The following is a 26,117-nucleotide window of genomic DNA, read 5'->3' on the forward strand; positions in this document are numbered from 1 at the left end:
ATCACGTGTTTTTACACGTTTTTTCCCCAGGGGGGGGGGGCGGCCCTAAAATCTCTGAGCTTCCGGGTCTCTAACCCCTCGGCCCCTGGCGGGGTCGAGGGGTTAGAGACCCGGAAGCTCAGAGGTTTAGGCATGTAATTTCGGTCAGATGAACGTATTTTGATAATTTATTTGTGACACTTGCATGACACTAATTGGCGTAAGGTCCAGGGGATGTAGACCCCAGAAGCTCAGGGGTTTTAAGCAATTTAAGGAAATTACCGTCAGATTCGCATCCAGGAGTCCGCCTTAGGGCCATCGGTGGGGTCCAGGGGGCAGCGCCACCGGAAGTCAAGGTCAGATGAGCCTATTTTGATACCTCATTTCTCTGTTTAGGAATTTGCCATTTTACAACAAACGCATAAAAAGTATAATTTACTAAAGATTGAGGACAAATCTCATCTGTCACCCCCTCCCCCAAGGCCCCCCCCCCCCCATCAGTACGCCAGTGGGCCCCCTCCCCCGATCTACACCTTGTTGGCGGGAAAATTGCAACTGATATCCCCATCTTTTTTCTTTTTCCCCCTATTTATTCCTTCCCTTTATCTCCTCTTTTCATTTTTCTTTCCCTTTCCTTCCTTCTCCCTTTTTTTTGATGGGGGGGGGGGGGTAACAGCTGGGAGGCAAAGCCCTTTTGCCCCCCCCCCCCCCTCCGATCTCCTTCCTTTCCCTCCTTCTTTTTTCTTTTTCCTCTTCTTTCTTTCCCTTTCTCTCCTCTTTCCCTTTCCCTTCTTTCCCTTCTTTTCCTTCTCTCTATCTCTCTTTTTTTTGCGGGGGGGGGGGGGGGGGATCCGCGCCTGTTGCCGTTCACTCGGCCGGGTGCGCGTTTCCGTTTTACACCCTGCCCTAGGCTTTTCTCCAATAAAATTTTACAAACCGACTGGTATTCGGAGTCTAGTCGTCCACATCTTGCCTCGGCGCTCTGCACACCACCAGAACTCTGAAAACGTCACGTAGCGCTAGCTAACTCTCTATACTAGTTGATCTTCCTAGTCGTATCATTTATTTTTATCCATTAATACGCAATACTCTAAGAGCGTGAGGATGCGTGATCAGCTCGCAAAATTTAGCCCAGCGATAACAAAACAATAATATATCGGGAAAACCGTCTTGAACAAGAAGACCCTCGCATCCCCAATTGAAATTGTACATAAGCTTTGGCTTCGCTATTCTTGACGTCGATATAAACAAACTTAGACTTCGGATACAGCATGTTTCGTGTAATTTCTTGCCGAAAAGCCTAGGGCAGGGTTTGTCTAAAGGCTATGAGGCCCCTGGATATAAAAAAATGTGAAATTCAGATATCGCCCGCTAAATAACTTTTTGGTACCCTTTTTCAAATTGTTTTTAATCACTCAAGCGTGAAACATGCATCATATGAGTTGCATCAAATGAAAGAGGAGGATCTAAGCTTTACAAATATGTGTCATTTACTAATCATAATTGTGATTAAGATATAATAAAACATCAATAATTCTCGGTTATTTTTTTTTCTTGGACGCACTGTATAAGCTATATTTTACATAGCGCATGAGGCCTATACTCATGAAATCTCTATGCGTTTTACCAGGGAGCTGAAATGGACCAACTCCCTGGCTATTTACAGTACATTGCATTCTAGAAGATAATTAAAATTGCAAAGGAACATTTTTCTTTCTTTCTTTCTTAAATACACATCAGCCACTGGTGCAGTAAGGGAGTGAGAGTGTTGCCCAGCTCCCAGGCAAACAGAATGTATTGTTAATACAACAATATTTAGTATAAAAGAGAACGCTCCATCTGTTGGTTATTGAATTGTTAGTTTGTATTACTAAAAAATTAATTTGCCACCTTACTGTCTGCTTACGACAGCACTGCCTTTCACAATGAAAAGGCTTCTAATCGAAAGAGACACAGTACAAACGTCAATAATTTGACGAAAAATTCATTGATCAGGATTTGTTTTTCCCCTGAACAATAGAGTACAATCCTTTCCCACGCCACAGAAGTGTGAAGTTTGTTATAGACAATGTAATTGTTTATACTGATGCATATTTTGTCATTATAAAGTTTCTATCCAACCTACTCTAAGAAAGTATATTAATGCTGATTAAAACAATTGAAATACAAATCTTTGAAATTAACTTTTTTACTACGTCTGCGTTTTCAAATAATAAGATGGCTTTTAATTTTGCAGGAATTTAAGGTTGAAAGAATATTTTGAAAGAAAGAAAGAATATCGAAGACGAAACAGACATCCAACGCCAGGGAAATACATTGATTTCCTAGATACTTTTAGTCGCTTTCATCCCTTTTCGGAATTAATTGCGAATGTTGGACTCCGCCTGGAATCGAACAAGGGTCACTGGCTAAGAATGCCAATGTCTTGACCACTGGACCAAGGAGACGGGCCAGAATATAACAGGAATAAATACATTTATATTCATATTTCATAAATATAAATGCGAGATATAATTACGGCAACGCTTGTACAGTAAAAATGAACTCTTCACGGTTGAAGAAATCAAATTAACAATTAACCGGCACAATCTTATGAATATCATAAAGGAGATATGATCAACATGATTGATATTACATAACATAATATGATCATGATCTAAATATGATATCTTTATGTTATTGCATTCATGTTATATCACCTGACTGAACATTGCACGAAATGATAACAAAATATTTATTATAAGATACGATATCACGTGATGCAAGAATGCTATGATAATGTTTCATATGAAAAGATACGATATGAATATGAAATAATAATTATTATGATATGCTATCAATTATGAAAAGATACGATGTGATATAGTAATGATGTGACAAGGTATGATTATGATAACAACAATATGATGTTAATATGAGAGTTATACGATATGGATAGATTATGATATCATATCATATTAAATATATAGGTGAAAGATGATGTTGATGGTGGTGGTGGTGATGGTAGTGATGATAACGATAATTCACACCGTTTATAATTTATGGCGACATATTTTTGAATAAAGAACGTTCAAAGGCATAGGCCCCTCCAACGAAGAGAGTATTTTGCAACGTCGATCTGGCGCTGCTCTGTGGCTGCCGGGCTCACGATCAATTGGGCAAAAAGAATTTCCGTTTCGGTTTATTAAAATTTGGAGTGGACTATTAGGCTATTATTATTATTATTATTATTATTATTATTATTATTATTATTATTATTATTATTATTATTATTATTATTATTATTATTATTATTATTATTATTATTATTATTATTATTATTATTATTATTATTATTATTATTATTATTATTATTATTATTATTATTATTATTATTATTATTATTATTATTATTATTATTATTATTATTATTATTATTATTATTATTATTATTATTATTATTATTATTATTATTATTATTATTATTATTATTATTATTATTATTATTATTATTATTATTATTATTATTATTATTATTATTATTATTATTATTATTGTTGTTGTTGTTGTTGTTGTTGTTGTTGTTGTTGTTGTTGTTATTATTATTATTATTATTATTATTATTATTATTATTATTATTATTATTATTATTATTATTATTATTATTATTATTATTATTATTATTATTATTATTATTATAACCTTAACTGCGACTTGCGGGCAATTTCTATGCTTCGAAACTGTGGCTTACGGGGAATGTCTAGTTAGGGGGAATAATTACCTTGCCTGCAACGTTTTGCATAGCAGTTTTGGTACGATCCCAGCTGTTTAGAGACTCAATCAAGGCTATAAACGGGACTTTATCACCTACTGAAATCGACATTTAGATTGAATCATAATCTCTCCATGACAGGGGTGTTAAACCCTTGGGAGAATTGGCATCGTTATATCTTGCGTCGTCTAAAAGTCAGCTCTAAGGGGAAGAGACAAATCTAGCGAATCTACCTGAACTTGGGATTATATCTTTATTATCTCTTTACTAACATATTTTGGGACTCTTGTTTTTCCTATCTGGAGATTTTTATCTCATTCGGTGGATTTTTTCAGTTTTTCGAAAATTTTACCCCTGTAAATTGACCAGTTTAGAGCTCCAGGAAATTATGATTATTCGTGCGTTTTCGGACGATCGAACATGCGCGCGCGTCTGGATATCGATATAGGCCTAAGCTATCGTACCGTACGAAATTCAATAAACAGCGCTGACGAAAAATAGCGATAATATTTGTTTTGACCAGATAAAACCTTCGTGCTTAGTAAAATGAAGCATATTTAGTGGAAAGTTTAGCGGAATTTTGAAATCCGGTGTTTCATTCTGCCCTGGGTAAGTAGTTTTCATGTGTAAATCATGCATATGATTCAAATAAAGATTCGAATTTTGAGTAGTTTCGGACTTTCCGTGCGGCTACGAATAGACGCATAGCTTAGCTTAGTCCCATACACTTAATTTTATGTTGTAACAAGATATCTTGCACAGGAAAAATTGAAAGCCAGATCACACAAGGGACCATTACCATTCGGCCAATGGTAACTAGATCTAGAGTCTAGTTGCCTTCTGATCATTGGAAATTTTCTTGAAAATTATGATCCATCTCTTTTTGTTCTCACTAGATTCTAGGCTAATTCAAAATAATATTCATGTTGAAACAGTTCTAAATATTCATAAAGTAGTTAGATCTAGATAGATGACTTAGCAATCTCATTTGAATAGGCCTAGATCTAGAGTCTAGGCCTAGACTCTAGATCTAGTCTATTAACAAAACATTTAATCACAAAGTTTACTCAAGCTAAAGTTCATAAATGAACTTTTGTAAAACACAACTCTATATTCGATGCATCCATACATGCTAACTGTTCAGATTAAAGAGGAACATTCCTCTTTTTGGGAGAAGATAATTATCATTTTAATGCAGGTGTTCCTCTTCCTGTACACAAATTTGTCTGTAGGTAGCATTGAATAGGAGAGTTAGGATTGTTCCTCTTTTTTTGGAAAATAGCATAATTTGTACAGATTTATGATTTTCAAATGTTGGCATGTATGTGCATCTATAGATCTAGGTGGCGCTATGACATAGATCTAGGTCTAGGTCTATATCTATAAAAATACACTAACGGTTTGTAAATGGTTCATATGAACCATTTACCTCGTAGATGTGAGCCAGATGGCAGACGGTAAAAAATTATGTAGAATCTATGTAGGCTAGACTAGATCTTCTAGACTAATGGGACAAAATTAATATGTTATTAATTAATTGTACTAGCACAGTTTAGCGGATAGCCACTCGGCGATCAAAAAGGATGTGACGTAACGTTGCTAAGGTAGATATTAATGCGCATGTAGCTAGTCTGGCCGAGGTACTGGACTGTATAATATGGGGCTTAACATGATCTAGTTAGCAGCCATAACAGCGTCGTCGGCGATTTGTAAAAAAATTGCATCAATGCCGAGGGGGGTCTGGGGGGTTTACCCCCTGATTTTAGGATTAAATCACTATAAAACTAGTCTAGCTAAGGCTAAGACCTATATTCAAGATACTGCTTACCTTTTTTTGATAATCCAAATCCGATTTGATGATCTAGATGGCTAAGAAAACCTAGGCTAGAGTCTACAGCTGTTAAAAATTCGCGTTTGTCTAGTCTACGTCTTGTGTATTATATATTGTGTGCATAAGCGCTCAGCGCTGCGTACGTGATAATGCATTGCACAGTTCACACACTTAACTACGCGCAAGAGCTAGCTAGTTCATGCTTGACATGCGCAGTGGCAGTGCATGTTTTTCAATACTTCAATAATTTCCAGCTAGATTCTTCTTCCAAGCTGACGTCATGAAAATAGTTCCGTATTTTTGTTTACTTTAGTTTTTGCCGATTATTTTGGCAGATCGACGGTTTTTTGCTCTAATTTTTAAAAACAACCTACAAGTAGGTTACTAAACTACTTTTTGACGGGGAACCCGATTTTCGACTTTTTGGGGCCCCAAAACGCTCTCTAGCGATTTCAGCCCTTCGGGCTGAAATCGCTTCTATATAGAGCCTTAGTAACGGAGGCCCCGCCTCCTACGTCACTCTAGATCTCATCTGCTAAACTGTACATTCCCCCTTAGTGGCAGTACTGTAATTAGATGAGAGATAGATCTAGAGATCTAGACTAGAATAGATCTACCGGTACGTAAAATATAAACCAGTCCATGCAAAAGGCAAAGGCAAAAGGCCAAAGCTATCTTAAATTTTCAAATTAATAAGATCATTCTGAGTTTTTCAAATGCAAAATTTAATGGCATGCTTCTGAATCTGAGTCTCTGAGGATGATCCAAACAACTACACAACGCAAGGTAAAGGTCACGACAAAGGACTATTTACCATTACCAGGCATTTGCTTCCTTTTCTGCTTTATTGGACTAGAAGTAGAATCACACAAGTTCTAGATCTAGTCTCTAGACCGATAAATTTGTCTCTTTCAGGAATCAGGGTCTTTCTTTAACAAATTCTGACATTTATGGCTGACCCATTCTAGAGACAGATCGCTACGTATGCCAGCGCTATGCGGGCCTACTGCCAGCCCGCGATCACGTTCACTGCCGAAACTTCGGGTACTGCAGGCAGCTTCCCGTTCGCTAGTTGACGCGAGTGGGACTCGTACACGAGTGGAAAATGACTAGATTTTCACCCAACTGGAAGCAGATTTATTTTTAGCTAAAATGCACCTTTTCCGGCCTGATTTTTTTCGAACAGGAGGCCCGCATAGCGCTGGCATACGTAGCGATCTGTCTCTAGAATGGGTCAGCCATTAATGTCAGAATTTGTTTAAAAAGACCCTGAAGGAGACAAATTTATCGGTCTTGAATCACACCTGCAACCAATACCATTCGCCCAACAGTAAAAATTTGCCTCTGGTCAATTAAAACTTTGCCTCAAAATTACTACTTATCTGTAGAGTCTATTTGATTTCACTAATCCAAAATAATATTCTTATTAAATTAGTACCAAATAAACATAAGGTTGAAAAAACACGACTTGGCAATAACATTTGAATAGTAAAAAAAGGATTTTATCCAATAGTTCATTCAAGCTGAGTACTGTACAGTCCTCAGATAGTGCACAACTCCATATACAATGCAATACCCCCTTATATTGCACTTAGGGCTGCAGGTGTGACTAGAATCACAGTGGCAGCAACATTACAACTTCTAGTTTAAAGTAGGCGGACCGCCTCCGGCCCCTGCAGGCATGGGTCTCATTGCCTCCGGCCTCCCTCGTGAGACCGTCCAGGGGCCTGCCTCCTGAGACCTTTTTTCACTTTTCATCAATATTACGGCTAAAGTAATGGGGGAAAAAAAACGCATTTTGCCACAATGATATTTTAAAACTTTTATACCGTATATACCACACCTGCGACTAAAAAGGTTCGCAGCGTGGTAATCTTTTGGCTACTATTTTACTAAAAAAAACCCTGTATATTTGCATTTACTGCATAGGTTATAACTTGGTAACATAATGTACGTATTCAAGTCCTAAAAAGTACTCATATTAATATAATATTTCAAACTTACCAATGCTTTTATTGCTTTCTGCCGCTGAATTGGGTGCCTGATGAGGATAGAGTGTCCAGACTACCAGCAAAATTGGGGATAAAACCTAGACTACCTAATAATAAAGTACGATTCAATATCCTTTTCCATCACAATCTTTTCAGATTGAATCTCTTGTAACTTCTTTGGCATTTAATTAAAAATAAGATTGTTTTGGCATTCCAGCCAGTGATTTTGCTGAGGAGATTGACACATGCAGTCTCCCATAGAAAGAAATCTCCTAATCCTATGTATGATGGGGGGACCAAAAGCTACGCGGGTCTTTAAGCTACGCACTGCATACAGTAGCGCGTATTATATGGTGTGCGTAGCTTTAGGACCCGCGTAGCTTTTGGTACCCCCACCATATGGTGATGGTACCTTAAGCTACGTGGTACATTAAGCTACGCACTCCTTAATACGCGTTCTATGCGCTCAATGTTTGGGATAGATTAGAAAACAACAAGTCTATCGAAGATATCACAAAAACTTTGGGGGAAAATCATTTGTGTACTGTATTTTCATCATTTCATGAAATCATCATGAATTCACAACATTGAAACAGACAAAAAAAAATTACATTCATTTACTGTATTAAAACTGGTGCGTAGCTTAATGTACCGTTTGATTTTGTCAAAGGAAAATGGACACCGTCGCGTTAGTCACTACAAAAGTCACAAAAAGTCACTGTGTAGGGTCTATGGCTATGGCTAGATCTAAGTTAGAAATACTAGCACAGATAATTGTGAATATCCGTGCTTTGCAATAATTGTCAAAGTCAAAGTCAAACAAATTATGAAATATAATATTGCTTGCAAAGTTCTTGAAATTGCCAATTTTGTCTGGATACCAGCTGTCTGTATTACAGGGGGCCCTATGTGACGTCTGCGCACCTTAAATGTCTACCTAAATTTCAATATAAGGTAAATATTTATGTCCAAAAATATCACTGTCATGCCTTTTTTCATATTCTTATAAACATTAATGCAAAAAATCTCACAAAAATATTTACAAAAACAATGTTTTTTCACCATTTAAGACAGGCATGTCATTTTGATACGGCAAAACTTGACTTACAGGTACCTATGTCGCCGCACTAACTCATTTTGCACGCATATATTCAAACTTTAGACATGATTTATGGAATTTCGGGGCCAGGATTTACCCAGGAAATATAATTGGCTAACTAGCGATCAAATCTCAGGCAGTCTACTTTACTTACTCCAGTGTTAAAGCTGGAATATCCCACCTAGTACTAGCCTAGTTTTAAATTTAATATATTCAGACCTAGTTTCCTGTGACACTTGCTCAATTTTTAATTTATGTATATACATTTGGTAAGCTGCAGTGTTTGACCCCGAAAATCCATGAAACAGCCCTGTTTTTATCATCCAAGAATTAGACAAAAAACAACAACAGCCAAAACATAGATTTTGACACCTATAATTTAAAGTCATGTACCAATTTTTATTAATATACCACTGGCAATGTCATGATACAAATGTAAGTATCATCGTTTTCTCTTGATTTTGGATAAAAAGCATGAGTTAAAGTATTCTATTAAAAACAAAACAAAAAAAAATACATGCAAGTGATGCAACACATGCGCCAGTTCTCTGTCCGTTCCCCACTTTACTGTAAAGATTTCCTTGTTGAGCTGCCACCCCTTTCTATTTTTATGCCTCCGCCACCGAAGGTGGTGCTGGAGGCATCATGTTTTCGGGTTGTCCGTCCGTCCGTCCTTCCGTCCTGCTTTCTCGTTATCACGATATCTCAAAAAACACTTGAGGTATGAACTTCAAACTTGATGATAGTATGTACCACCATAGGAAGAGGATCTGATTAGATTTTGGAGTAACAAGGTCAAAGGTGAAAGGTCGCAGAGGTCGACTTATGGAATTCCAGGTGTTGGCCTCGTTATCGCGATATATCTCAAGATCTACTTGAGATATGAACTTCAAACTTGGCTTGGTAATAATATATACCACCACATAAAGATGATCTGATTAGATTTTGGAGTAACTAGGTTTCAGTTCAAAGGTCACAGAGGTCAATTTCTGAAATCCTTGATATTAGCCTTATCGCGATACCTCGAAAACCACTGGAGTTATGAGGCTCAAACTTGGTGATAGCGTGTATCACCATAAGAAGATGATTTGATTAGATTTTGTGGTCAACGGTCAAAGGTCACAGAGGTCAATTTTTGAAATTACAGGTTTTAGCCTTACCATTGTAATATCTCAAGAACCAATAGAGATATGGGGTTCAAACTTGGTGATAGTACATGTATGTCTCATCATTGTAATAATTCCATCCATTTTCCTATACTGCATTTAGGGTAGTTTAGGGTAGAGGCATAGGAGATGCAGTCAAATTTGTCTTGTTTATTATCACATCACTCCCTCTATTAAAATGAAAATACCGTAGTAATGCCAATACTCAGCCTGGCGGGTGAACTTGGCCAGCTCACCTGCCTTGGTTCAGTGACAGCGCGCTGTGCTGCTCACTCACACATTGTTAGCGTATTTGTTGTGCTAACGCTGTGCGCTATGCCCTGGCTGTCATGCGCTACGCGTGGGTAGCACAACGCGCCGTCACTGAACCAATTTGGGTTACCTGGCCGAGTTCACACGCTAGGCAGAGTATTGGCATCACTACAGTACATGTAGTTTTCTATTTATTACCTACTAATTTTATCCTTCCTTTTATCTTAAGTATCTAAAATGTATAGTTCTCGAGGGGGACAGATGCTAGCTCTCGGTCTCAAAAAAGCATCTAAACAGAGCAATTCACTGGCTGCAGATGGACAGACTAACAACGTGCATGTACATGTAGATGATGCAGAGCTACCAGGCTTGCAGATGCTTCCTGAGCTGAAAAAAAATATCTATATGTCAACACAGAGCAAAGCACATACTGCAGTTGAGCAGACCAACAGCGATGATGAAGAGTCATTGGTTTCTGACTCAGAAGTGGAATCTTTTGCAAGGATGTTGGATGAGCGAGCCCGTCAACTTGAGGCATCAAAAATTGGTACGTAAAATAAAAATGAAGAATTTTATTGCAGAAATGTTAACCACATTTTCTGATTTTTTTTATCGTAATGAAAGCAATACTGCGACATAAAATTCAAAATATGAGGCCAAGATACACAAAAGTGAGGGTTGGATGTCCCATCCGTCATGCTTGAATTGCCCATTAACATTAAAAAAAATAACGATGAATTTGCCTTTCCACAGTTCTTAAAATCAGGGCAAAATGTTGATTGGCTTTGTCATGGTCGAGATATTAGTGTGCTTTCGTTTTGGACGACGGAGCATTCTACGATGGATAAAAAAAGTGACTTTACCGTCGGGCGTGCAACGTGTCCATCCTCCCTAAAACTTGTTTCGTTTTTCAGGACGGCGACGAATTGACCCTATTCCCTCGTTATTCATTGTTTTTCTCTCTATTCCTTATGTTATTCATTGTTTTTCTCCCTTTCCTTAACCACTTGGCTGCGGAGCACGTCATATGATGTGCTCTCCGTTTTGCCGTTCTGTGCTGAGCACGTCATATGACGTGTTCATGCATTGTCTTGTTGTAGGCAACGGCACTCCGCAATGCCTTGTACCCCTAGGCTTATAGCACATCAAATTCAGCCTCTATAATGTGGCCAACAGATGGCGCTAATGCTATAAAATTTATGGCACTCTAGCTTCTGAAAAAAGCAAATCTTTTGGGTGAAAACTTCAGCCAACATACTTTTTGTACAAAATGGCGTTCACGGTGGTTTTCGATGGTTGTCGATAGATGCAATTTCTCTGAAAAAACAGTGATAATGGATGAGACTTTTGATGATTGCAGTAAGGATGATTTTAGTGCAGCATCGGACGAGTGTGGCGATGTGATAATGAATTTAGGGGAGTGATTTTGAATTGAAAATGATAGATTTGATTCCAATAATTACAAGCCGTCCCACTAAATGCATTTTGGTGAAAGTGTGTGTGTTGCCTATATGGGAAATTGCATTGGAGCACCGCGGCACAGTGGGCCAGGGAGACCCCAAACTGCGCCAAAAGTCAGTTTGGCGAGTGAAATTTTTTCTACTTTTCTTGCATGCATATGAAAGATAAAATATTGGACAATATCTATTTCCAATATTTCTTTCTGAAACGGACTGAGTATACTAAAAATTATCTTGAAGTTGAAATTTATGTCAGATTTGGACCAAAACTAGAAACTTTTTACTTTTTGGCGCATACGTAATTCTAGCTAAATTTTTTGACAGATTAGGCTATAAATCTGTGTGGCTTCTAGTAACAACACATTCTGAAATATGTCCTGTTTCAATGGCTTGAAATGCATAAATTTGCATAACTAATTAGATATAAACCCCAAGAACATACTATGAAATTACATTTTCTTGAACAGTGCAATGAATAAGTTTTGATTCCCACCTAGTCCCACGTAAACTGATATATTGGCCTCATGATCAGAGTCTTGGCTTTCTGTCATGTAAAATTTAGCTGCATATATCCGCATACTTTTGAGTTATACGCCATTTTCCTAAGCAATGTTTTCACAGTTTTTGAGCATTCTGAGCCATTCGTCAAAGCAGCGAACAATAAGTACAATAGACACAATAGATGGGATGGGACACATGAGTGCACGCGGAGCATGCCCGCAGTCCAGTCCAACAATACCCGTTGCTCTAGTTGGAAGTGTACAGATTAGGTTCTCCAGATTGTTGGAATCGTTACACATATTCACTAATTGTTTTTGGCGCACTTTGGTCTCATTCTGGCCCACTGTGCGCGGGGTAAAATGGGAAATTAGTGAGTCGCAGTCAAGTGGTTATTCATTGTTTTCCTTCTTTTCCTTATGTTATTCATTGTTTTTTTCTCTATTCCTTATGTTATCCATTGTTTTTCTCTCTTTTCCTTATGTAATTCATTGTTTTTCTCCCTTTCCTTATGTTATTCATTGTGTTTCCCTCTTTTCCTTGTGTTATTCATTGTTTTTCTCTCTTTCCTTATGTTATTCATTGTTTTCTTTCACTTTCCTTATGTTATTCATTGTTTTTCCCTCTATTCCTTATGTTATTCATTGGTTTTCCCTTTTTTCCTTATGTTATTCATTGTTTTTCTCTTTTCTTATGTTATTCATTGGTTTTCCCTCTTTTTCTTATGTTATTCATTGTTTTACTCTCTAATTCCTTATGTTATTCATTGTTTTTCTCTCTAATTCCTTATGTTATTCATAGTTTTTCTCTCTAATTCCTTATGTTATTCATTGTTTTTCTCTCTTTTCCTTATGTTATTCCTTGATTTTCTATTAAAAGCAAGGTACCATGCACGGCCTCATACTGTTAGACCTTGCTATACGTTGTCGTCGTCGGCACGACGGTAAAATACCCCGAATACCGTCATAGATTTTGGACGACGGACGAACATGCAGATTTGAGCATGCGCAGATGGGTCAATATTTTATTTACCGTCGCAGAAGGCTCCGTCGTCCAAAACGAAAGCACACTATTGATTGAGGCTATCAATACCTTCAAAATAGTCTGGTAGTCTTTTTAGGATTAAGATACACATTTTGCCTTTTAACTTATTCAATTTATTCATGCTTTGTTATATGTTGGGGCATGTCAAGTGCCCTTTCTATATGTAGAACTTGCAATTACACTTGAAAATTATTTTAATCCGTTGGCTACGGGAACCAAGTGATCCCTGTATTGAGCCTAAATAAACAATTCAGAAGGCAAAGGGTTAAAAGATTGAATATATATATACATACATGTATTAAAGCCCAAATCAAGTTTCTGGGGAGACCCCCAAATTTTTTGTAATAGTTCGCTTCCATTGCACAATGATATGAAAGCATACCCTAATAAACTCGCATGAACAAAAGGATTTGTCATAAAATTAATTTGAAGACTGGAAATTTTGCAATTAAACAGTGAAATTATATCGATCTCCGACCAGAGACTGCATTATGGCTACGCGGCAAACACATGGAAAACAAATGCAGTAACGACACACCCGCTGTACACACGCAAATCGCGCTCGGCTGTCTCGCCCATAGCTCCGCGCGGCGGGCATGGCAAGTGGTGGCCTCTTTTTTGACGATCCCCATCGGATCTTTACTCTTAATTTCATCGGAAATAATACACCCCATACACGGAACATAAACATATCAGGCACATGTTTATTCTTATGTAATTGGAACAATATGAGGACATATTCGCGCAATATGTTCGCAACACGCAAAGCAGCTGACATGATGTTTCATGACTTTTTACTTTCAAGCCTCGCGCACTGATATCCGGGTACCCGGTTCCGAAGTTACGCAGCATTTCATACTTTCATGTCAGACCGAAAATTGCTCAAAAACGTGATTTCATGTACCGGGTAGGCCTAGAATTCCAATACAAATTGTGTTCCAGCCAAAATGCATTAAATGTATGATTATTTTTGCTTTTACTGATTAAAATTAATTTCTTGCTGTTCATGATCGTAATAGTGCAGCCAACATATTTAATAAAAAAAAACAAAGAAATACATAAGAAATACATAAGAAAAAAAAATGATACCAAAAAACTTGTACATTTGATCAGAATCCTACAAAAGTATCTAAAACCAAAATTTAGCAGTTTTGGAGATTTATTGAATGAATTAGAGCATAATTATGATTTTATGCAAAATTAGCTTAATTTATTTATGATTAAAAATTAACTTTTTTGGACCAATTGACTATGCAAATGTGTAGATTACGTCTTGGGCAACGTGCGTGCCAATTTTCATCGCAATTGGTTGACGGCCGAGATCTCCCCCCCCCCCCCCCTTCCCCCGGGCCCCCCCCCCCCCCGCCATAAGATGGGTTCAAATAACTCGGCTTTCTAGGGTCAAGTTTGTTCAAAGTTTAATATGGTTGACTTGATAGTCTTCTGCAAGTACCGTTACTGGTTTAACATGGTCTTTTAGTTTGTTTTAATTTTTAATTTTTTTAGTGAAAATTGGAAATCGTGGTAGTACATGTAATTACAGGCGTTGTCTCATTGTGACTTGCTTTAAAAAAAAAATGTTGTATACATGTACAACCAGGAATTAGTGCCTATTCAACTTGCATTTTACATACCGGTACATATTTTACTTTCAGCCGAAAGACCAGAAAAGATGACAGAGGCACAAATTGGAAGGCAGGTGAGCATTTTAACATTAGTCCATTTACACTTACTCCACTTAGTACCTCATCACTGGGGGACCTCATCAATGTTGTAATTATTTGCTTCAACTGAAAATTTTGAAATCTTTCACAAGGGACTGGATTACAATGGGGAGTGAGTCAGTGAGAGCGATAGCTCTCCTACATGTACATGTACAACTCTCCTTAATCACTTTGTGGGAGAGTAATTAAGCGCTCCTTGGGTATTTACCATAAAAAGGGATGGAAATTCATACAACAACTCCCTGCTGCCCATTCTGTTTCATTTACATGCTACAGTAGTGAAGGCTGAATTTTAGTTGCAATACTTGCACATCATAAAAAAGCTGGAAAATTTCACAAAATGTATTGCCATGGAAAGTTCACCAACAGATTTTTATGGATATGGTAGGCTGTTTTTTGTTGTCAAAATACACTACCTGTATATTATATGAAGGACAAAAATCTGTAAGGTTTCTGATGGTATGATGCCCTGTCATCACACATGTACATTGACTTTAATAACACAAGTACCTCTTTATGAGATCATCAAAGTATGGACTTATATTTTCATGACGCCATCTAAGTATCATTTGCGCATTGCATTGTAAATTTTGTGCTTTTGCGCAAGGACCAAAGTAACAAGCCAGGGGTCCATCTTACAAAGAGTTGCAATCAATTCAAATCAAACTCAAATCTAAATTGATCTCATTGGGCCGTATGCATAAAAAGTAGCAATTGCTTGCAAGCAATTGCTTCAAGCACAAGCAATTGCTTGTCAAGCAAAAGATCAAGCTCAAGCAATTGCTTAAATCCGTATGCATAACATTTTGCTTGTGCTCAAACCTTTTGCTTGCCTCCAGCAAGCAATTGCTTACGATCTCAACATTAGCGACGTCACGCCGGTTCGAACATCATTCATGGGAGAACAAAGGCGGGTTTCGCATACTAGTAGTGTATTCAAATGTCATGCGTGTGGGGTAGCCTTTCCTGACATGGCAGTATAACATTCCAGGATGACATATTTCAGAACAAAATGAAAAAAAAACACCGATACATGCACACACAAGCGCACACCCAAATACACACACCCGTTTTTCATCATGTTCAGGTATGAACCTGTGTGCTAACCACTCAACGTTCTCTTTGTCGAAACGGAATAGTTTCCGATAGGTCTCGGGAGCAATTTCTTCTCGATTTATTCTACTCCTGTACAACTTTGGTCTTTCTCTAACGAGCATAAACATGATGCTTAACCGCGAACGTCCCGATTAAGCAAGAGCTCAAGCTGCTATGACGGAGCTTAAAAAAACGTAAGCAATTGCTTATCAGAACAAGCAAAAGGTTCGTTTTATGCATACGTTTTTAAGCAATGCTTGATCTTTAAGCAATTGCTTGTGGACATTAAGCAATTGCTTGTGCTTGCTAGCAAAAGCATTTGCTTGCAAGCAATTGTTTATGTTTATGCATACGGATTCAAGTAAAAGGCTAGCACAAGCAATTGCTACTTTTTATGCATACAGCCCATTATCTCTTAAGTACACAATTAAGATCTATCGAAACTTGAGTTTGATTTGAATCAGTCGCAACTACTTCTAACCCACAGAGGTATAGAACTTTCCTGAGGTCTAAATTAATCAGCTTTCACTCCTCAAATTGGCAACAATTTTTTTTTACCTGATTACATAAATGTAGTTTGAAAAAAAAAATTAGTATTTGTGGACTAGTCTTTGACTAAATAAACCATGGGCTCGCTTAGTTACGAAAGAATGTTACTTAGCTCTCCCTTTTGCTCGTTATAAACGAGTGAGAATAATCCAGTTTAACTCGTTTTACGTTTTTGAGCAATGATTTGGCTCGCTTTTTGAGGGACTGAGAACATCGTCATGGCCACTCAAACATGAGTGGTTTACAGCTCAATTACGAGTGAAAGTCCATTCACTCGTTCGAACGAGATGCAGATTCGCTCCTTTACATACAGAGAGTATGTTAACTGTCATTATACATGTAATTTTTACAATATATGTTTATTATTTTCTTTCTTCACCTTCTAAAACTCCTAAACTTTCTTTGAAAATTCATCTTGCCCCATGTAATGATATTTGTGTTAGTAGAATGTTGACAAGTCTCATGTTACATGAATTCTTCCACACTGAGTTTATGGTGTAAATAGATGAAAAAGAAATGAAGCTTTTCAAGTAATCTACAAAAATCAAAACAGCTAGATTATAAAACACAATATGAAACCTGAAATTTCTTTCGGGATGTACACGTACATGTATATAAACTCAGAGTGGAAGAATGCAGTAACATGAGACTTGTCAATGTACATTTGTAAATTACCATTGGGTTCAATACAAAATTTAAATTTGGAATTGACGAAGGAAAAGTACCCCCATACAGAAAATATTATTTGTATGCCTCTGCCACCGAAGGTGGTGCCGGAGGCATCATGTTTTCGGGTTGTCCGTCCTACATGTACGTCCGTCCGTCATGCTTTCTCGTTATCGCGATATCTCAAGAACAACCAGAGGTATGAACTTCAAACTTGATGATAGTATGTATCACCATAGGAAGACGATCTGATTAGATTATGGAGCAACTAGGTCAAAGGTCACAGAGGTCGTCTTATGAAATTCCAGGTGTTAGCCTCGTTATCACGATATCTCAAGAACTTATTGAGATATGAACTTCAAACTTGATGATAGTATATACCACCATAGGAAGACGATCTGATTAGATTTTGGAGTAACTAGGTCAAAGGTCACAGAGGTCGACTTATGAAATTCCAGGTGTTAGCCTCGTTATCGCGATATCTCAAGAACTACATGTAATTGAGATATGAACTTCAAACTTGATAGTATATACCACCATAGGAAGACAATCTGATTAGATTTTGGAGTAACTATGTTCAAGTTCAAAGGTCACAGAGGTTAATTTCTGAAATCCTAGATATTAGCCTTGTCATCGCGATATCTCAAAAATCACTGGAGTTACAAGGCTCAAACTTGGTGATAGTGTGAATTACCATAGGAAGATGATCGGATTTGATATTGGGGTCAAAGGTCACAAAGGTCAATTTCAGAAATTATAGGTTTTAGCCTTGCTATTGCGATATCTCGAGAACAACTAGAGATATAGGGTGGAAACTTGGTGATAGTATGTCTCATTGTAATAATTTCATCGATTTCCTATATTGCCTTTAGGGTAGCTTAGGGCGGAGGCATATAGGAGACGCAGTCGTATTTGTCTTGTTTCCTGTGATATGAATAATTATACACATTTTGTTTAAAGATTATCAAATGAGGAAAGTCAAAAAGCATCAAAGCAGAACATTGTAGTTTGGTAAATTTATTTCCATCTACATGCATGTATCTCGCTGACATAGGAGAATGGCCTGCCCACAAAATTAGGGTGGAGCTTGAAAATGAAACTCGCCCCCATTTATTTCTCTGTTTTTATAACTTTGCACCAATAATACTGGATATTATGTTATACATGTAGATGTTACTTCAGCACTCAGGCCATTTTTTTCTTCTCTAACTAGTGAAAATGTGATGGAGAAAAGTAATTATTACGATTGTTGAATTTGAGTGTACAAATGTGCAATTTTGCAACATTTGCGTGCAAAGGGTTTATAGAGTAAAACTAAACTTATGCAAAACAGTGAAAATTTCATTAAAGGTAGGGTGTCCCTTTTGCAGACCTCCCCAAATCCAGCAAAACCTTACATGAACCTCAGGCTAGTTATGTTGGACATGTCTGTGAAATTTGAAAGCTAACAGTCATCTAAGATTCAAATAATGCACAAAATACTAACTACTTTGTAGCCTGTGTGTCAGGCTCAGTTTACTTTTTTTGGCAATCTCCGTATTATGGTCTATGATTACTAATCTACACAAGAGCTGATGTATAAAATGTGTCGGCGCTAGTGCACTTTCGCACCGGGCGCCTAATTTAATGATATAACATCAAAAGTAAACCACAAAGTAATCAAAAACCTGTTTCAGTGTCTCTCTGAGGCTGATGTCCCGTCCTTTCCTCAAAATTGTGAATTTTACGTAAAATTCGCCGCCGTACACTGCACTCACTGTACTGGCACTTTGGCATTCACTTCTCGCTCGCACAGATCTGTGCGAGCGAGAAGTGAATGCCGAAGCGCCAGCGCCCGTACAGTGAGTGCAGTGTACGGCGGTGAATTTTTACGGAAAATTCATGATTTTGAGGAAAGGACGGGACAACAGCCTCAGAGAGACACTGAGGTGGGTTCTTGATTAGTACTTTGTGGTTTTATTTGGATTTTAGGCACCCGGTGCGAAAGTGCACTAGCGCCAATGTGTCATGTAGCAAGAATGAATATGTACATGATCGTAATTTGTGACAAAATGTCATTACATCACATACCTGGAGTACACACATGCAGTACAAGGGTCTGCAGCAACTAGACTACATGTATAATAAATGTGATCACGAAATAAATCAATTCAAAATCTAATGGTCAATATAATTCCACCAAAAGTCAGTTTCCAGTTCCTATACTTTGAGGGAGGTTCTCAACTGATGATCTCGTTAACGCGATATCTGGAGAACCCTTTGATGGATTTTGATCATATTTGTCCCAGATGTACATCATGAGATGTAAATGAACTGATTAGATTTTGGATGAAATCCGCCTAAGGTCAAAGGTCAAAGATCAATGAACTTTGCCTGAAAAGTCTCGTTAACGCGATATCTGGAGAACCCTTTGACGGATTTTGATCATATTTGTCCCAGATGTACACTATGAGATGTAGATGAACTGATTAGATTTTGGATGAAATCTGCCTAGGGTCAAAGGTCAAAGGTCAATGAACTTGGCCTGAAAAGTCTCGTTATCGCAATATCTCATTAACTTATGGCCGGATTTCGATCATACTTGGCCCAAGTGTGCACCATGAGGTGTAGTTGAACTGACTAGATTTTGGGTGAAATCTGCCCAAGGTCGAGGGTCAAAGGTCAATGAAATTTGTGTGAAAAATCTTTTTATCACGATATCTCGAGAACCCCTGGGCAGATTTTGATCATACTTAATCCAAATGTACACTACGAGATGCAGATAATTCATTTTGGGTGAAATCCGCTTAAGGTCAAAGGTCAAAGATCAAGGTCAAACTCCGAAATTTCACTGTTTCTGCCCTAACTCAAGAAGTATTGGACAGAATTCCATCAAACTTAATTTTGGGTCAAAGGTAAAGGTAAAATGGTAAATTTAACAGTTTACGCCCTAACTCAAGGTACATGTATAAGATAAGCAAATGTTACTATAAATATGAAGGATTATGGCAATACTTAAGTATTTGTGCGGGAGGGCGGAGGCATACCCGTCGACTGCGCGCAGTCAAATTCATCTAGTTTATAATATGAATTTTGCAATATTTCATTTATAGATGTACATGTACACAAAGAATTGCTCCCTTGTATCAGAATAAATTACAGTAAGGATGACTTTCCACATTCCATGAGGAGCCAAACCATGTTTGACATTTGAAATATTTTAGATTTCCATATGATAAAATACAAAAGAAAAAGCGGGCTTGTGACATCATCACTTTTGGACACAGCCTCATTCATTGTTTTTTGAAATAATACAAATTTCAAATTGCTGTAACTTTGTTATTTTCCATCTGATTTCAATGAAATTTGTACTGTTATGCTTGATTGATTTCACACTATCAAATCATCTTTGATCTTTGATCTCGGGGTGGAGTACATGCAAGTAGGAAAGATAGGAAAGACACATTACAGTAATCTCCTTGTTTTGTTTTGTTTGCCTTCGCTATCCTAGACAAGAATGTCTCGACGACTGAGAGAGCCTGCAGATACCAACCGCCCAGAAGATTACACAGAAAAGGACAGAAAGGGGTTTTGTGTCAAAATTCTACCAGGAAAGGGTAAGGTATCCAGTGCAGATATAAGTGATTTCGAAAGGCTCCTTTTTTCATGAATTAACATCCTTCAAGATTATTTTAAGTGTCCAATGTGTCCAATATCAGGATAAGTAGTCTGAATTGTATTTTCTTTTTGTTGAATAATTTGTACCTTTTAATAGTGATTATGCATTACTTTGGTGGCCCCTTTTTGTAAGCTTTGCTTTTTCCAGGGTCTCCGAACCTTCACTTTAATTTTGATCATGTGTCTGTCAGTGTAAATTTTCTATTTTGTTTTGTATATTTTTTGATGGTTAGATAATGAAATGAATTGATAGGAGGCATATACAAATGTAGGAGGGATAATGATCTGATTAGTTTTGGGGGTATTAAGGTCAAAGGTGACAGAGGTCTACGTTCTCGCGATAACTAAAGAACCGTTTGACGGATCAATTTCAATCTTGGCTCATATAGGCTTATGGAAGTGATGATGATCTGATTAGATGATTTAAGTTTTTGAAAATTTTAGTAGTTAAATGTGTAATATATTTTAGATCTGGCAATAGCAGAGGCATACATTTTAACTGCGCTCAGTCGAGAATCCATGTAGTTTGGCTTTGTAATACCATCTTCAAAAACAGTGCATTATTTATTGTTATCTCTTGTACTCTGCAGGTAGAGCTGTTTTCACTACAAAAAACTTTCATAGTGGGGAGTTTTTACTCCATTACCATGGGGAATTAATAGATAAAGCAGAGGCAGAAGAAAGAGAAAGATTTGAAGAAACCGGATTCAGATATTTCTTCAAGTACAGAGGGAAGAATCTGTGGTAAGTGTTTTAAAGGTATTGCACCGTGTTGGTAAAAGTCGAAGAGGTAAAATTAGATTTCCTTAATTTTATAGTTTTTGGATACACTTATGAGGGTAGAACGCACCCCCGCCAAAAAAAAATCGCTCTGAAATGCCTGTATTTTCGAGAAATCGCGTGTTTAGTGTTGATTTTGGTTATTTATCTGGTACTCGATAAATACGGCTAATTCGCTTGATGTTGAATATCTCATGGATAAAATTGTTTCTGATCTTACTGTTATAATGTAATGATGAGGCTCAGACAGTCATTTGTAAGCTTGGTAGTAGCAACTATTTAAAGGCAGTCACGCAGGGGATTTCCTGATTAATTTCAGCCGCAGATGGCGACACACAAGTACGGTCACGAAGCTGTTTACCGAGCGGAATTGTACGTGCGCGGGTGTCCAGTTTCTGTACGTGCGTATGCGCACCATTCTCAGTCATATCATGTCACTGCACTGTCAGTGTCAGTATCAGACCTGCAAAACAGTCTGTCTGATCTGTCCTGACACTCTAAATTTGCTCAAGTCAAATTTTCAGTTTCAAAATCAAAGTGTCCAGGGCTGTCAGTATCACTGCAGCGAGTGTCAGCAGGTCAGTGTCCCTGTCAGTGTCACTGCAGCGAGTGTCAGCAGGTCAGTGTCCCTGTCAGTGTCACTGCAGCGAGTGTCAGCAGGTCGAGTGTCACTGCATTGCAAAAATACATCAAAGACCAAGCTTTGTGCGCAAGATAGCAAATATAATTCAAACTTAACGTTCTAATAAAGCCTCTAGAGACGATCGGATATATAATAAAACAATTACCGGTGACGAGATCTCGATAAAGACAAACACCAAAATTTACACCGCACATGAAAGTAGACGTGCAATCGCGATCGCAGGTTGCAGCATACAGCATGCAGCAGTAATTTTCGGTCTTGTTTACGTTTGGTAGTATAAAGCGCGGCCGAGTACAACAGCTGTTCAATTCAGTAGTATACTATAACTAGACCCTCTATAAGAATCCAGATTATAAATCTACTAACTAATTTATAGCTTATACAGTATATTATTAGAATGTGAAAAAAAATAACTGTGCGGTAACAATGTAGTATATTTTCTTTGCTTTTTTAAGATGCAATTGACAACACAAGAAACATACACAGATTGCGATATTGCGCAATGTGCACGTTTCTTTCGTGCGTACGTAATGTGAGCTGATCGCTGAGACAGCTCGAGCGGGGATAGCGAGCTGGCGATTCCTATGCACACGGTTTGATTTCTATATCGTGCGTCTGTGTGTGTGCGTCGCTCGGAAGAGTTCGGACGGCCATGTTTGAAATTGGGTGCTGCGGGAAAGACGACCACTTTGGTGTTCGCTTGCCCCTCGAGCACGCGTAGTTTGCATTAGGCGAAACGGTTTCACAAGGGAGTTGGACGGCGTCAGCGTACATGACATTTCTCGTGGCCAATGAAATCGCTCGCCACGCGTGTAAGTCTTTAATATGTGGTTCCATGTTGAAAGAACCAAACAACACACTCCCTGTGTCCTGACCTGGGTATGACTCATAGGTCATGACACAATAACATAAACATTGGCTAGTCTTTGTTCAGGCTTATCATTACAAAGACTTTACAAACAGATATCACGACACTTTCACAGGTAAGGTTCTATTCATGTTGATACATCACAAAATAAAGGAAAGTTGGGAAATTTTCAAAGGACAACACTGTTTTTAAAGGGAAAAACAAATTTGTCTGGCCGGACAGATATCGCCGACTGTAGTTGTCCTTTTCTAGCTTCCAATGCTATTTGAAGAAAATTAGGAATCAATTTGGTCTTAGGTCATCTAGATGGACCAAGGAAAACATTTCCACCAAATCCATGACCTTGACCAACACTGTGTATTACCTTTAAGAATTTAATTTCTGTCCAAATTAAGAAATATGATTATATTAGTTATAAAGAAGCATCAAATGCTGGCATGTTGATTGATCTCCGATGAATTAAATCCAGATTTGTGGTTTATGATGTTCTCTATGATGGATGTCAACCACACCAACTTTGGCAGCAAGAAAAAACAAGTATGAAATGGGTGTGCAATTATCATAGATGTCCTCTAACCCTTTAAAAAGTCAACAACAGATCCCAACTAACCCAGGAAGGGGGATAGGTAGAAATAGTTGAGAGGTTGTCTTTAAAGATGAGTAATCTCTCACCTAAACACTGAATAATATACTATATATAAAATAATAGATACATGTAGCTCAAATGTATGGTTCTCTAAACAAGAATGAATTAGATTACATTTTTCTTTAAAAACTTTTTTTTTATAAACAGAACAGGGTTCTTAATTATGGGTCAGGGAATTTGAAATACTTTTTCAAACAGCAAAATGTCAATGAAAGTCATGGAATTCATTAATACTTCTGGAAAGTTGGGGGAAAATCATTTGTTCAAGATATTATTTAATATTCTAACCTTATATTTATTTGTATAATTAACAGAGGGAATTAAAAAAAAAAATGTATGCTTTCATGTCAGATCAGTTTGTATCATATTCCACAATTACACTTCCCTGACCAGCCCTTCTATTACATGTATTTTATTATTTTGTGTACTTGTAGTACTGATACTAGCAAGCTCCCCTCACAACTAAGTATAAGTGTGTATGACTGACGACATACATGTACATGTACACTCTAGGCCTGGGAATGAATACCAAATTTGCTATTCAAATATTTATGGAAAAAGTATTTGAATAGTCCAAATATTTGTGGTATGAGCCCAAAGTGCAACACCCAGTGAAGTGGTCGAAGGTTGGCCATGACCGATATGCCCCCACAGACTCATGTCGAGCTGCAAAATGCAAGACAAATATTATATCACTATGTGGCTCTTTTGTCTGATTTATTTTCTGTGATATATTACTTTTGATGTTTTTATTTTTTTTTAATAACTATTAACATATATTCATATATGAAATCACTACGGTATTCATTGTTAAACAAATATATTTGAATAGTAGAAATTGTGGTATTTGATTTCTGATTAGTACTATAGTGAGCTATTTAAATAATTCAAATATTCAAATATTCCCAGGCCTAATACACTCTAGTTCTGAGGGGAGCTAGCTACATGCAGTATTGCATTGATACACATGAAATGGTCATAGAAATTTGGAGTTTGCTGCTTGGGAAAGTCATGAAAATTTAGGGCATTTGAAAATATGTAAGTGGAAGAATAATCCTCACAGAAATTTAAGGATCCAATCTAATCCAATCCAAGTATTATAGAGTGCCAATATCTAGTTGTTTTCTAATCAAGTAATTATCTCCGATCTTTCTAACATTATTTGAAATACAATATATGGATTCAAAATTCTTTCATTTGTAATGAATCAGGAGGAGGAAGGAGGGATGAATCAGGAGGAGGAAGGAGGGATGAATCAGGAGGAGGAAGGAGTGATGAATCAGGAGGAGGAAGGAGTGATGAATCAGGAGGAGGAAGGAGGGATGAATCAGGAGGAAGGAGGGATGAATCAGGAGGAAGAAGGGACGAAGCAGGAGGAGGAAAAGGACCATATTGCGTATTCAGGTATGTCTTAGTACATACATGTATGTTATTTTTAAAAGGAACCAAAGATCTTCACTTTACGCAGGACACATATTATGCATAACATTATTTACCAATTCACTTTTTTGTAACGTTTTTCTATGAATGCTTTGCACAGATGACAAATGACCAGTTTACCCTTTGTCTTTGAATCATTCCTCCTTTCTCTCTCAAGCACTGGATTATCTGGATTTTTCCTCAATCTTATCTTGTTCAGTTCCAATATGCCCTCTTTTCTGAATGCATCAAATACTAAATCCCTTTCCTTCTTTCTCATTTTCAAGGCCTGGCAAACTCTCTTGTGATCTTTGTGCTTTTTCTCTATGTGATTCCGTAGCTTTGACCACATTCTTTTGCAGAATATGCAATAACGGTAAGGTTTCTTGTATGTACCACATGCAAGAGAACCTTGACCTGGTATGTTTACTGGCCTACATGTAGGTATCTCTTGGTCCTGTGTGTTTACTTGTTCACGCATCTCTTGGTCCTGTGTGTTTACTTGTTCATGCATCTCTTGGTCCTGTGTGTTTACTTGTTCAGGCATCTCTTGTTCCGCTGTGTTTACTTGTTCAGGAATCCCTTGGTCCTCTGTGTTTACTTGCTCAGGCATCTCTTGTTCCGCTGTGTTTACTTGTTCAGGCATCTCTCGGTCCTGTATGATTACTTGCTGAGGCATCCTCTCTTTACATGCAATGCCTGCTTTAGACCAATTGGAAATTTCAATGCCTGGTCTCTTTGATTTTAAAGCTCTTTCATGGGACTGGATCTTTCTCTTACCAATCTTATTACAGACTACATCTGCAGGAAAATCATCAGTTTCAGATTCAGATTCTGAATAGGAATCTGGAACATAGTCTGAATCATCATCTGATTGGTCATATGTGTAAGGTGAGCTGCCCTCTGTGTATACTTGCTGAGACATCTCTTGTTCCTGTGTATATATTCCTTGAGGCACCTCTGGTTCCTCTGCGTTAACTTGTTCAGGCATCCCTTGGT

The 26,117-nt window shown here is 37.6% G+C and overlaps 1 protein-coding gene and 1 long non-coding RNA gene across 3 annotated transcripts in view; both read left to right on the forward strand.

The window, feature by feature from the left end:
- The first annotated feature begins 4,180 nt into the window (after positions 1-4,180).
- Positions 4,181-26,117, forward strand: part of LOC105440265 (N-lysine methyltransferase KMT5A-like) — a 36,557-nt gene continuing 14,620 nt past the window's right edge. The window contains exons 1-6 of one of the 2 annotated variants that reach the window (XM_030996024.1): positions 4,181-4,339; positions 10,299-10,616; positions 14,727-14,770; positions 20,596-20,701; positions 21,353-21,506; positions 24,911-24,951. In XM_030996024.1, coding sequence (XP_030851884.1) covers positions 10,307-10,616; positions 14,727-14,770; positions 20,596-20,701; positions 21,353-21,506; positions 24,911-24,929 — 633 coding nt within the window. In that variant the 5' untranslated portion in view covers positions 4,181-4,339; positions 10,299-10,306 and the 3' untranslated portion in view covers positions 24,930-24,951. Of the gene's footprint in view, positions 4,340-10,298; positions 10,617-14,726; positions 14,771-20,595; positions 20,702-21,352; positions 21,507-24,910; positions 24,952-26,117 lie in introns of those variants that run through there. The other variant, XM_030996025.1, reaches the window with a different exon arrangement.
- Positions 21,513-23,360, forward strand: LOC115928605. The gene is made up of 2 exons (XR_004066104.1): positions 21,513-22,161; positions 22,203-23,360. It is a non-coding gene; the product is annotated as an uncharacterized LOC115928605 (long non-coding RNA).

Source organism: Strongylocentrotus purpuratus, unplaced genomic scaffold (genome assembly GCF_000002235.5).
Source record: "Strongylocentrotus purpuratus isolate Spur 01 unplaced genomic scaffold, Spur_5.0 spur5_scaffold_3, whole genome shotgun sequence".
NCBI lineage: Eukaryota > Metazoa > Echinodermata > Echinoidea > Camarodonta > Strongylocentrotidae > Strongylocentrotus > Strongylocentrotus purpuratus.